Source organism: Rhea pennata, chromosome 23 (assembly GCF_028389875.1).
Source record: "Rhea pennata isolate bPtePen1 chromosome 23, bPtePen1.pri, whole genome shotgun sequence".
NCBI lineage: Eukaryota > Metazoa > Chordata > Aves > Rheiformes > Rheidae > Rhea > Rhea pennata.
The window spans coordinates 6,886,335-6,897,002 of NC_084685.1; the positions used below are offsets into that span (position 1 = coordinate 6,886,335).

Consider the following 10,668-nt stretch of genomic DNA (forward strand, 5'->3'; position numbering starts at 1 on the left):
CTTGTTGGTTGCTGTCTGAGCGTCTGACGGATGCTGTCCCAGACTCGGCGTCTGGGCGCAGAGCTGTCCGAGGCAGGAGGGTGCACTGGCTGCCGGGCTGGGTGCCTTGGGGGGGGGGGGGGGGGGACACGCAGGTCTTTCCCCTTTGGGCATCCCGGTTCCCAGCTGTGCACGGGCTGCGGCCGCCTCGCGGGAGGGGGGGGGGGGGGGGGGGGGCTCTCCGTCCGTCCCCCCCACCCACCCCGGCCCTGCGTGGGGGCTGCGCCCAAGGCCCCAGCGCAGGATCTGGCCGCGCGGTGGGTGCAGGTGTGGCCACCAGGGGGCGCCCCACTCCACGCCGTGGGTGCCGCTGCTGCTGGCTGCCTTTGCCCTGGGTGCGGCCCCCCCCCTCCCCCCCCCCCCCCCCGCGTGAGACCAAAAAAGACACCCCCCCCCCCCAAAAAAAAAACCCCTGCAGAAACAACCGCTTCCCCTGCCACTCGTGTGCGCGCGCGCACACACACACACACACACACACACACCCCGCCGCCCAGCTCAGTGTCAACTTGTCATCCACCAGCATTCCCAGGTCCCACGCTGCAGAGACACATGCGCACACACGCGTGTGCGCGCACACACACACACGTGCACACGCCCGGCCGGGCCGCACCGCGGCAGCACACCGCGCGCCCTGCCCGCTCCCCAGCCCTGCTGCTCCCAGGCTGCGGTGGCCTGGCCGGGGCAGAGCGGGAGGGCGAATCCCCCCCCCCCCAATGCACACTCCGGCCCTCTGCACCAGCAGTGTCCCCCCCCCCCCCCCCCCCGACCCCAGCCTCCCACGAGAGCCCCTCCAGTGCCCCCCCCCCCCCCGCCTCCACAGCCCCCCGCACCGTGCTTGTCCGGGGGGGGGAGGGTGTATAGACACACACCCAGACTTGGATCAAGACCGGGGGACAGTGCAGACCGTATTCCTAGAGCTGGGGTAGAGACCCAGGACAGACAGCTGGATGACAGACACACAGACACTTGTGCAGCCCCCCCCCCCAGCGTACCCCCCCCCCCTCCGGGGCCGTAGCATGGGCTACCGGCACAAGGCTGCGGTAAGTGCCGGGGATGGGCAGGGACAGATGTGCACATACAGACACACGTGCACACCCATGCCTGCACGTGCACCCACACGCCTGCACCCACATGCCTGCACATGCACACACACACCTGCATGCACACATATGCACACGCGCTCTACACGCTCCCAGCACCGTGATGTGGATGCGAGGCCAGCGCAGGCAGCACCACGAGCCTCCATCCAAAGCCGTGGTAAATGCTGTGCACAGACAGACAGACACATGCACACGTGGGCCCGCATGCACACGCGTGCACACACACACACACACACACACACCCCCACCCCCTGCACCTTCCCAGCAGCTGGACTTGGCTACAAGCCCCTGGAGAAGGGCGGGTGCAGCACGGGCCCCCTTCCTAACACTGCGGTAAATAGGACGGACAGACAGAGGGACGGCAGCCCCCCCCCCCCTCCCCGGGGGCCTGCCAGCGGTCACGGCGTCCCAGCGCGGCAGGAAGGGACACAGCACAGCCTTATCGCGGCGCTTCCAGCCGCCGAGCCCGGGGGCCGCCGCCAGCCGCACGCGCAGGCTTCCGTAAGTTTATTTACAAATAATAAAAAGCAAAATAAATACAAAAAAAAAAAAAACAAGAAGAAGAAGGAACCGTCCGAGTGGTGCAAAGCCCCGCGGTGGGAGGGGGCCGCGGGAGCGGGTAGCACCGTGGAGGCTCCTGCACCTGCAATACCCCCCCCCCCCCCGCAGCGGTGCCTTGCAGCAGCAAGGAGTGCAGCGGGGGGGGGGGGGGAACGACCCCCCCCCCAGGGCTCGGACGAAGGCAGGGGAGCCGCCAGCGCCGGGCGCTTTGAACAACACGCGGCTCCCAACAAAGCCCGGCTCAGCCGGGCCGGGATTAGCGGGCGAGAGCCGCCGCCGCCGCCGTCCCGCACGAAGCCGGGGGGGTCGGGCAGAGCCCGGGGGCAGAGGGGCTGCAGCGTCAGCAGCGCCGAGCCGGGGCCCGTGCTGCAGCACGGCGGGGGGGGGGGGGGTCACTTGCGGTGGTGCATGTCCTCCGCGCTGACGCGGCCCCACACCCCCACCACGAAGGTCTCCACCTCGCACTCGTTGATGCCCCGGGCGATGCGGAAGTAGCCGTTCTCGCCCCACTCCTTGCCCCAGGAGTTGGCAGCCGTCTGGGGCGGGAGGGGGGAGAGGAGGCACCGGTCAGAGCCCGATGGCCAACCCCCCCCCCAACCCCAGCACCCATGGCGCAGTGCCGCGGGCTGAGCCTCAGCCAACTCGTGACACCCCATCACTCACCCAGTACTTCTGGGTCTGGCCGTCGGGCGTTTGCTCTTCTCCCCACCTGCAGCGGGAAAGGGCAGGACGGTGAGTGGGGGCCCAGGGCCCCCCCCCCCACGCCCCAAGGAAAGGCTGGGGCGGGGGAGCAGCTGCGGGTGCAGGGCCCGGGGGCCGAGCCTCGCGCGCTCCCGGGGTGCTGGCGGCACGGGCCCCGGAGCGCCGAGCCGCGGCGGCTCTGCCCGTCCCGCGGGGCTGAGCGCGGCGCGCTCGTGTCACTTGTGGCCGCGAGCCCCCGCTCGCCGCCGGGGCGGCTGCCAAGCCCTGCACCCTCCTTCCGTCCCCAGCTCCGCTTCCTCTCCGCGGCCGGCAGGAAGGGGACGCCTTTCCTCCGCCCAAGGACGCATCTCCAGCCCGGAGAAGGGCTCCGGGCTGCCCGGGGCGCCGGGGGGAGCGGGGAGCGGCAGCCGCCCCCCCTCCCCACGTACCCGGTGATTTTGACCGAGTGGGTCCCGTGCCGGCGGTGCTTCGGCCCCTTGCTCTCCGCCACAGGCGTGTGCCGATAGATCCCGCTCTCGTACAGGAAGAAATCCTCGTGCACCTCCAGGATGGCTGCAGCCGGGGGCAGCGGAGTCGGCGGGCGGCCTCGGGGCCCGGCGCCGCCTCGGCGCTGCTCCGCCGCCGCCCCGGTCGAGCACCGGGCAGCAGAGGCGGCCGGGCGCGAGGGCTCCCGCGGCGGCCCCCGGCCCGCGTGCCCCAGGCCCCCCGCGCCCCGGCACGGCGGTGCCGAGGGGACCCCGGCGGTGCCGGCTCCCTACCTTGCACCGGGCCGTTCTCCAGCAGCTCCTTCATGATCTCCTTCTCCTGCAAGCACAGAGCAGGCGGTCGGGGGGGGGGGGGGGGGAGGATACTGGGGGCCACGGGACCCCCCGAGCCCCGGTGCAGAGCTCCCTGCAGCTGCGTGCAAGAGTCATTCTGGCACCCAAAGGGGCGACCGGCGTCTCCCGGTGTGACAGCGTCGGGGAGGTGCCCCACTGCAGAGGCAAATGCCCCCAGCCCACGTCCCGGTGGGGCCGAGCGGGTTTCTCCCCGCTCGGTTTCCACCTTGGCTTCTAAAATGCACCCAAAACTCCCCCCCAGCCCGAGCCGGGGCGCCCGGAGCCCCCGCCGCGGAAGGCCCGCGGCACTCACGTCGGAGGAGAGGCGGTAGGCGGGGGTGGCCTGGTAGATGTCGTTGGCGCGGCTCCGGGGGTTGGGGCAGCGCGCCGTGGCCTGCCGCTTGCCGCGGCCCGTGGAGCGGCTGTGCATCATGCAGGGCTGCGCGGGCGGCTGGCTCTCCCGGCTCGTGAAGGGGTAGCACTCGTCCGTCACCACCCTGAACGCGGGCACGGGGCCGTCAGGCGGAGGGGGCTTGTGCCGGGACACCCCCCCCCCCCCGGTCCCGAAGGGGCACCACTGATGCCCCCCACGCCCGGACCGCCCGCCCTCTCCCCAGGGCACCGCGGCCTCGAGCTGCCCCAACCTCGGTGCACGGCAGCCCGCCGGGCGCGGACTCACCCCCTCCTGCGGAGGTACCACCAGGCCCCGTCCAGGCGGCCCCCGCTGCAGCCCCGCTGGTTGCGGGTGTCGCAGGAGAGCAGGTTTTGGGGCGACAGGGCGGGCGTCATGTGCCCCATGGAGTGGATGGAGATGCGGTCTGAGGCCACGGCTGGGAGCGAGGCGGCGGGTTAGGAAGCCCCGCGCGCTCCCTGCCATCACCGCCGGGGCGGGATTCGGTCCCTCGGCCGGAGCATCGCTCCCTCCGGCCGCCCCTACCTGCGGTGGAGAAGGCCCAGGACCCGGCGCAGTTCCCTTGGTCCAGCGGCTCGTGGATCATGCCGGGCCATTTGGCGGCCGCGTCGAAGTGCCGGGGCAGCACCTCGTTGGAGTCCATGCTCACCTGCGACGGCACGGCGCTGCGACCGGAGCCGGGGCCGGCTCTCGCGGGGCTCTGGCATCCCCCCTCCCTGCCGCGGCGGCTCCACCGGCCCCGGGGAGGAGAAGGCTACGCCGCGGTGCTTATCCCGGCTCAGGAAGCAGCTCCAAAATCAGACAAGCCTCGCCGGGCGTCAGGGCTGCGGCAGCCTTGCCGAGGGGGCTGCTCCCGGCCCTGGGGGGCTCCGGCTTCCCGGCGCGGCATGGGGACAGCAGCCAATGTGGGATCCCCCCCCCCACAACGGGATGCCTCATCCTGTCCCGCTCCCCACGGTGCTTCCAGCTCTCCGGCCCGCGGGGACCCCGCGGGCGCCCCGGGATGCCGCCGCCGCCCCCCCCCGGGCAGGCAGGGGCCCCGCGGCCGCCGAGGCATCCTGCTAGCAAAGCACCAGCGGAGCCGGCTTTGCCGACTCAGCAGCTCCGGGACCCGGCTTTCCGATGGGAAACGAGCAAGGAGGAAAGGGGGGAAAAAAAACACTGACAGGCCGGGGATTGCGAGGGGGGAATTTGCTGAGCTGCCGTCTCCCGGCGCCCCGGGGCGTGCTGCTCCCGGCCGCCGCGCCGAGCCCGCTCCGGCCGCGCCGAGGGGAAGGGACGCCGGAGCGCGGGGCCCCGGGCGCCCCGCTCTCCCCTCCCGCCGCCGCGCCGACTCACGTGCAGCTCGTTCATGTTCATGACGGTGGGGGGCGGCTTGAAGGTGCCCAGGCGGTAGCGGATCCCCTCGTCCAGCGTCATGCCCCAGAAGCGGCTGTAGTTGGTGGCTCTCCAGCTGCGCGGGAGGCAGGAGTGGGCGCCGGCGGCACCCGAAAGGCGCCCCGGGGACCCCCCTCCCGCCCCGGGGACGGGCTGGGCCAGGCGGCTCTTGCTCTTACCCGTAGCGGCCGCTGTTGACGGCGGCGATCAGCTCCGCATCCACGAGGCACGCGTGGTCCTCGCAGTCCCACCGCCCGCCCTGGCTGCAGGTGCTGGGGGGACACAAGCGGGGCCGGGGCGGTCGGCGGGATCCTGTGCCGCAGCCCCCGCGCCGGTGCCGACGGCGGGGCCGGCGGGCGCGGGGCACCCCGGGAGCCGGCCGGCAGCCCTCTGCCGCTTGGACCCGTTCCCTGCCTGGTCCCTGCAGGAGCCTCGAGGGCAGACGGAGCATGGGACAGAAAATAAGCTGAAAAGCTGAAAACCAGCCAGGCCTGCAAATGTCAGAGCGGGGCTTGGATCCGAGCCCGGGGAGGGGGACTCGGAGCGGGCCGTCGTCTCCGACCGCGATGATCTGCCCAGGTTTGCTGGGGGCCCCTGGGGCGCTCGCGCTGGACCCCTGCGAGGGCCGGGATGGGCGCTGGAGGTGGCCCTGGGTGGCAGGTCGTGGACCCTGCGGGGAGCCCTGGGCCTGCCCCCCCCCCCCCACCGGCACGCCACGAGAGCTCCGAGCAATGCTTGGCATGCCCTGCTCCTGCCCGCCGCAAGCTCCCGGCCGGCTCTTCCCTTTTAAGGCGCCGTGCTGAGGCCGGAGCGGGCCCCGGCCAGCCCCATCCTGGCACCCAGGTCAGCCCGAGCGCCTGCCCACGACCCCCCAGAGACACCCCCCCGAGTGAAGGGTGGCAGTTCGGGGCAGCGACCGGCCAGAGCTGGGTGCAGTAGGACCCTGCTCCCAGCATCGCCGTGCCGGGGCCACGCGCCTGCGCCGCGTCCTGGCTGCCACCACAAGCCACCTTGCAGGGGATACATTGCCGCAAAGCCAGGCTCGAAGCACAGGGTGCAAACCCCCACCCCCCCGGCACACAGCGCCGCCCAGTCCCGGGAGCCCGCTGCTGCCCCGTGTGCCCCCCCACCCCTCCCCGTGCAGCTGAGCGCCTGTGAGGCAATGGAAAAAGCCCGTAAGACGCTCCGGAGCCCTTCTCCCAGTCGAGCGCGGCCGGGCTGCCTGCAGGCAGCGTGGCCCCGCTGACCCTGCCTCGCGCTATTAACTCCTCGGGGGCGGGCGCCAGCACGCCGGGGCCTGCAGGACCGGCCCGCGGTACCGGCGCAGGTGGGATAGCGGGCACCGGCCGGGCTGGGGTGCCCAGAGCCGCTCCCCGGCTCCAGGTCCTCCTGCCTCTCCCAGGCTTTGCCTTTGCTCCCTCCCAGCTGTCCCAAGCCCAGCAGGACCCAGGCGGGGACAAGGGTCTCGGATGAGGCAGTTCAGGAATAGTTCTCCCTGCTCCAAGTGCGGGGGAAGAGATTTTGGCAGAAGAGCATCGGCCCCCAAAGGCCCAGCACTGGGGTGGGGGCAGAGATGCTTTGGCAGCAGCTGGGACCCATCATCCGAGTGCACGGTCCTCGGGGCCCCGACCTTCCCCCGGAGCTTGGGAACGCCGGGGTTGAGGGCAGGCAGGGCCGGAGGCACTGAGTCCACCCCGGCCGTGGGTGGGCTCGCCCCGCGCTGCTATGCGGGCATGGCCTCGCTCATCACAGGCGGCCCCGAGCAGGGTGCTCGGGGATGCACGCGCACACGCGCTGGCACATGCATGCACATGCACCCATGCACACCCAGCTCTCTCCCCCAGACGGAGCGTTTGATTTCCCTTATCTGCCGCATCGCTCCGAGCCAGGCGGCCGCAGGTATGTTTGCTCCTTGTCTACGCACACACCTCCTGCGCCCGCAGGTTTCCCTATAGCCCATCTGGGAGATGCCATTAATACCACTGCAACGATTTTCGTGATAAACCAAGCTGCTCGCTAATGCAAATAATAGCGCAGAAGGGGCGTTCGCCGCCGCGCGCAGACGTCAGCTTGCATCAAAGGAGGCTGCGGGGCCGGACGCTGGCTGCCTGGAAGAGGCTCCCAGCCGCAGGCATGCCCCAGCCGGCTTGCACAAGCTGGCCTCGGACCAGCGTGGCCAGAAACCTCCCTGGCAGCTCCAGGCCAATGCCTATAGCCGAGGGAGGCTCATGCAGCCAACCCGGCCGTGCACTAACCCAGCAGAGCAAGCTGCTCCCACAGAGAAACGCTCCAAAACTTGGGAGCGGATCAAGGCTGCAGGGGCTGCGCTCCGAACGCCGGAATGCGCCAGAGCAAAGGCGTTTGGCACGGCTCTCTGGGCGCCCTGCGCTGCGGCGGCGGGCAGCCTCCTGGGCAGGGCAGCGCCGGCGCCCGGCACTCACCACAGGTTGCAGTTCTCGCGGTACGTGGCTCCGCTGGGGTAGCTGCGGCCGGCGCGGGTGCAGCCTGGACGGGAGAGAGCAGAGCGCCGTGGTGAGCGGCCGGCTGCGGTGGGGGTTGCAACACGGTGCACGGCTGCAGCTCGGACACCCCGCGCCCCCCGCACCGGCCCGGCCTCCCCCCCCCAGCCGGGGCAGAGAGGGGCACTGGGGGGGCAGCGTGGAGGGGGTTAACCGCGGGGCTGCCGAGCGGCGTCGCGTGCCCAGGCCCACGGGGACGCGGATAAAGGGGCTGCTTGTGCCCGGGCGCCGGCTCTGCTCTGCGGAGATTTCTTAGACAGCCTTGTGCTGCGCGGCGGGGAGAGCCCAGCGCCGCCGGCTCGCCCCCCTCCCCGCCCGAGCCCAGCGCGGGTTAAGTCACGGCCAACATCTGCGTGACCCAGACATGACCGGCAAAGCCGGGACTCAGCATCATCCGGTCCTGCTCCGTGACACAGGTACTCGCTGCTGCGGGAGACCCTCCGGCCTTTCTGCCCCACAGCGCCTGCCCCCCGGGGACGCGGGGACCTCCCCACCGCCCACCGCCGCGCGGGCCGCCTCACCGTGGGCCTTGGGGAAGGGGGCCGGGATGCCCAGGCAGTACTCCCAGAAGTCAGGGCAGCAGTCGGAGACGGTGCGGTTGCAGAAGAGGTCGCAGTAGCAGATGGTGTCGAGGTACGGCACGGTGCAGCCGTCGTTCCGGCCGTGGCAGCAGACGTCGCCGCGCTCGCAGTAGGACCCGCCGGCGTCGTAGACCCCGTGCTCGTACAAGCCCGGGGCCAGCTCCCGGCGCGAGCGCGCCCGCGAAGCCGCCGCCTCCTCTGCCATCAGCAGGAGGATGAGCAGGGTCCAGAGCACGTGCATGGCGCCAGCGGTGTCCCCAGACGTGCCGCCGCTGCGGAGACAGAGGGAGGGAGTGGGGCACGGGCTGGGCAAGGCTGCTTAACCAGAAGCTTTGGTGTCCCTCGGGGCAAGGGCAGCGGAGGTGCTGGGCACGGGGCAGCCGGGCCCCAGGGAGGCGGCGGTGTGATGGCCCCAGGCTGCAAAGTCCCCAAATCCCCGGCAGCTCCCAGCGGGCGGGGGTCCGAGCGTCGTCCCGGCAGCAGCCCCGTTCCCCTCTCCCTGCGTGTCTGCATGAGGCTTAAAAGCTTCAGCTTTATCGGCTCCCATCCGGTTTTTAATAAACATGCCCAAGCAGCGCCCGAGCTGATACCCCAAACGCTGGGGACCCACAAGTCGCTCAGTGACCCCCAGGAAGAAACCTTTTCCTGGGGAGCCAGCTCTCCGTGCAGCCGAGGGGGCCCGCACAGACCTCAAAGCTGCCCTCCTGAAGCGGGATCCCGGCAGGGCAGAGGGGCCCCGAAGGCAGCCGGGCACAGGGCTGGGTGACTCAATCCGGGCGGCAGCAAGGGCGTGCGGCTGTATCGCCGCAGCCACGACCCCGGGCACGCCGCCCCCCGCGCGCCAGCCGTGCCCTGCCCCGCTGTCGGTGCAATGAGTTCCCAGGTCTCAGCCCGGGGCAGCGGGAGCTGGGAGGGAGGAAAGGCTCCCGGGGGAGCAGTGCCGCGGACCCGGGCTGCCACCGGGAGCTGCCCGGGAGCGGGGCGGGGGGACACGGGGCAGGACCCCCCAGCCCGGCGCCACCCGCTCCGCAGGGACCGGGACGCTGCCCGCCTACCTGCAGCCCCGCCGTGCGCGCCGCTCCGCGCCCGCCGCCGCCGTCGAGCCCCTCCCCCGGCCCCGGCGCTCCTTATATCGGCGCCGGCCCCCAGGGCCTCGCCCCGGCCGCGGCGGGGGAGGTGCCGGGGGGCAGCCGCGAACCGGCGGCGCGGCGGGCGGGCAGGGACGGGGACGGGGACGGGGACGGGGACGGGGGCGGGGGCGGCCCTGCGCTCCGGTTCGGGAGGCTTTGCGGGCGCTGCCCTCCCCGCCGCCCAGGCCGGGGGGCACCGCCGCCAGCACGCCCCCCCCCCCCGCGCTCCTGCGAGCCCCGGCTGCGGGTGCCAAGGCCAAAGGGGACCTCAGAGCCGGCGCGGCGAGCGGGCGACCACCACTGCCCCCGGCCGGGCCCGTTGCCCCGCTCCCACGTCGGATTTCTGCCCGCCCCGGGGCACAGTGCGGGAGGAGAGGGGTGCTGCCTGCCGCCCCGCTCGGAGCATCCCGGCCGGGGCAGCGGGCTGTCCCTTGCGTGCGAGCGAGACGGGGACGTCCCGCTGCAGCCCAGGGCAGGCAGCCAGCGGCAGCAGAGTTGGCCCCGTTCCCCCACCCGCCGGGGACCCCGGTGCAGCCAGGTGCTCCCGACCCGGCAAGAGGGGCCGTGGCACCGGGCTGGGAGCGCTGCGGGCTCCGGCCGGGGACCAGGCTCGGCTCCACCATGGGGTTCCCGCACCCTTGGCAGGGCAGGCAGCGCCGGTGCTTGGCACCTGACTTTCTGGCCCCCGGGTAGCGTTTCCCAGTCATTGCCAAAGGATTCCTCGAAGCTGTCGCGCGGCGGCCGGGGCGGGAGGCACTGGGCGGCTGCGAGCGCCAGGGCAGATGCTGCGCGCGGCACCATGGGGCATCCAGGCGCGTACAGGACCCTGGGGGTCCTGGGGACCCCGAACCCAAACAAGACCCTTGCAGGAGACCCGCTAGGATCCCAGCCTGGCTTCTCGGCCAGTGCTCTGCGAAGGGCGTTTTCCTGCGAGCGCGGCCTTGGGCAGAGCACGGACACGGCTCGGGGAAGGGCCGGCGGGCTGGTGAGCGCCTCAGGAAGGAACTGAGTCCAGCCCGGAGTCCGGCAGTCTCCGAACACGCAATCTTTCTCCATGACAGGATGGACAGGAATCCAGCGTGAGTCACGCATTTTTCCAAGACCCTCAGAGCACAAGAAGTCCCCTGGCCACCGCCGGTGGCTGCTCTCGGCATCCTGGCGCTCCTGCCAGGCCCCCGCCTCCAGCGGTGACGGGGGCAGGATCTGCACTGCAAGGTCCTACCTGGACCCCAAACACTGCCACAGCCCGTCCCTCGCTGCAGTTTCGCCACCCCGTCGTGTGCCTGCACCCCTGGTTGCTCCGGGGCCGCTGCACTGGCCCCTTCCCAGCCCCGCGGCAGCCCCCCGGCTCGCTGCAGCGGGGGGATAAGGGCTTGTGGACGGCAGGCTGGAGCGACGGCGTCGCTGCGGTGCCTTCGAGTCCCCCTCG

The 10,668-nt window shown here is 72.1% G+C and overlaps 1 protein-coding gene across 1 annotated transcript; it reads right to left on the reverse strand.

The window, feature by feature from the left end:
• Positions 1-1,578: 1,578 nt before the first annotated feature.
• TINAGL1 (tubulointerstitial nephritis antigen like 1) lies at positions 1,579-9,200 on the reverse strand. Its single transcript, XM_062594135.1, has 12 exons — positions 9,165-9,200; positions 8,050-8,381; positions 7,451-7,514; positions 5,189-5,281; positions 4,971-5,085; positions 4,158-4,281; positions 3,900-4,050; positions 3,534-3,717; positions 3,161-3,206; positions 2,831-2,954; positions 2,364-2,409; positions 1,579-2,236 (listed from the first exon to the last, which is right to left on the reverse strand). Exons 2-12 carry the CDS (start codon positions 8,348-8,350, stop codon positions 2,093-2,095), a joined length of 1,392 nt encoding a protein of 463 aa, XP_062450119.1. The 5' UTR covers positions 8,351-8,381; positions 9,165-9,200; the 3' UTR covers positions 1,579-2,092.
• Between the last annotated feature and the right edge of the window lie 1,468 nt (positions 9,201-10,668).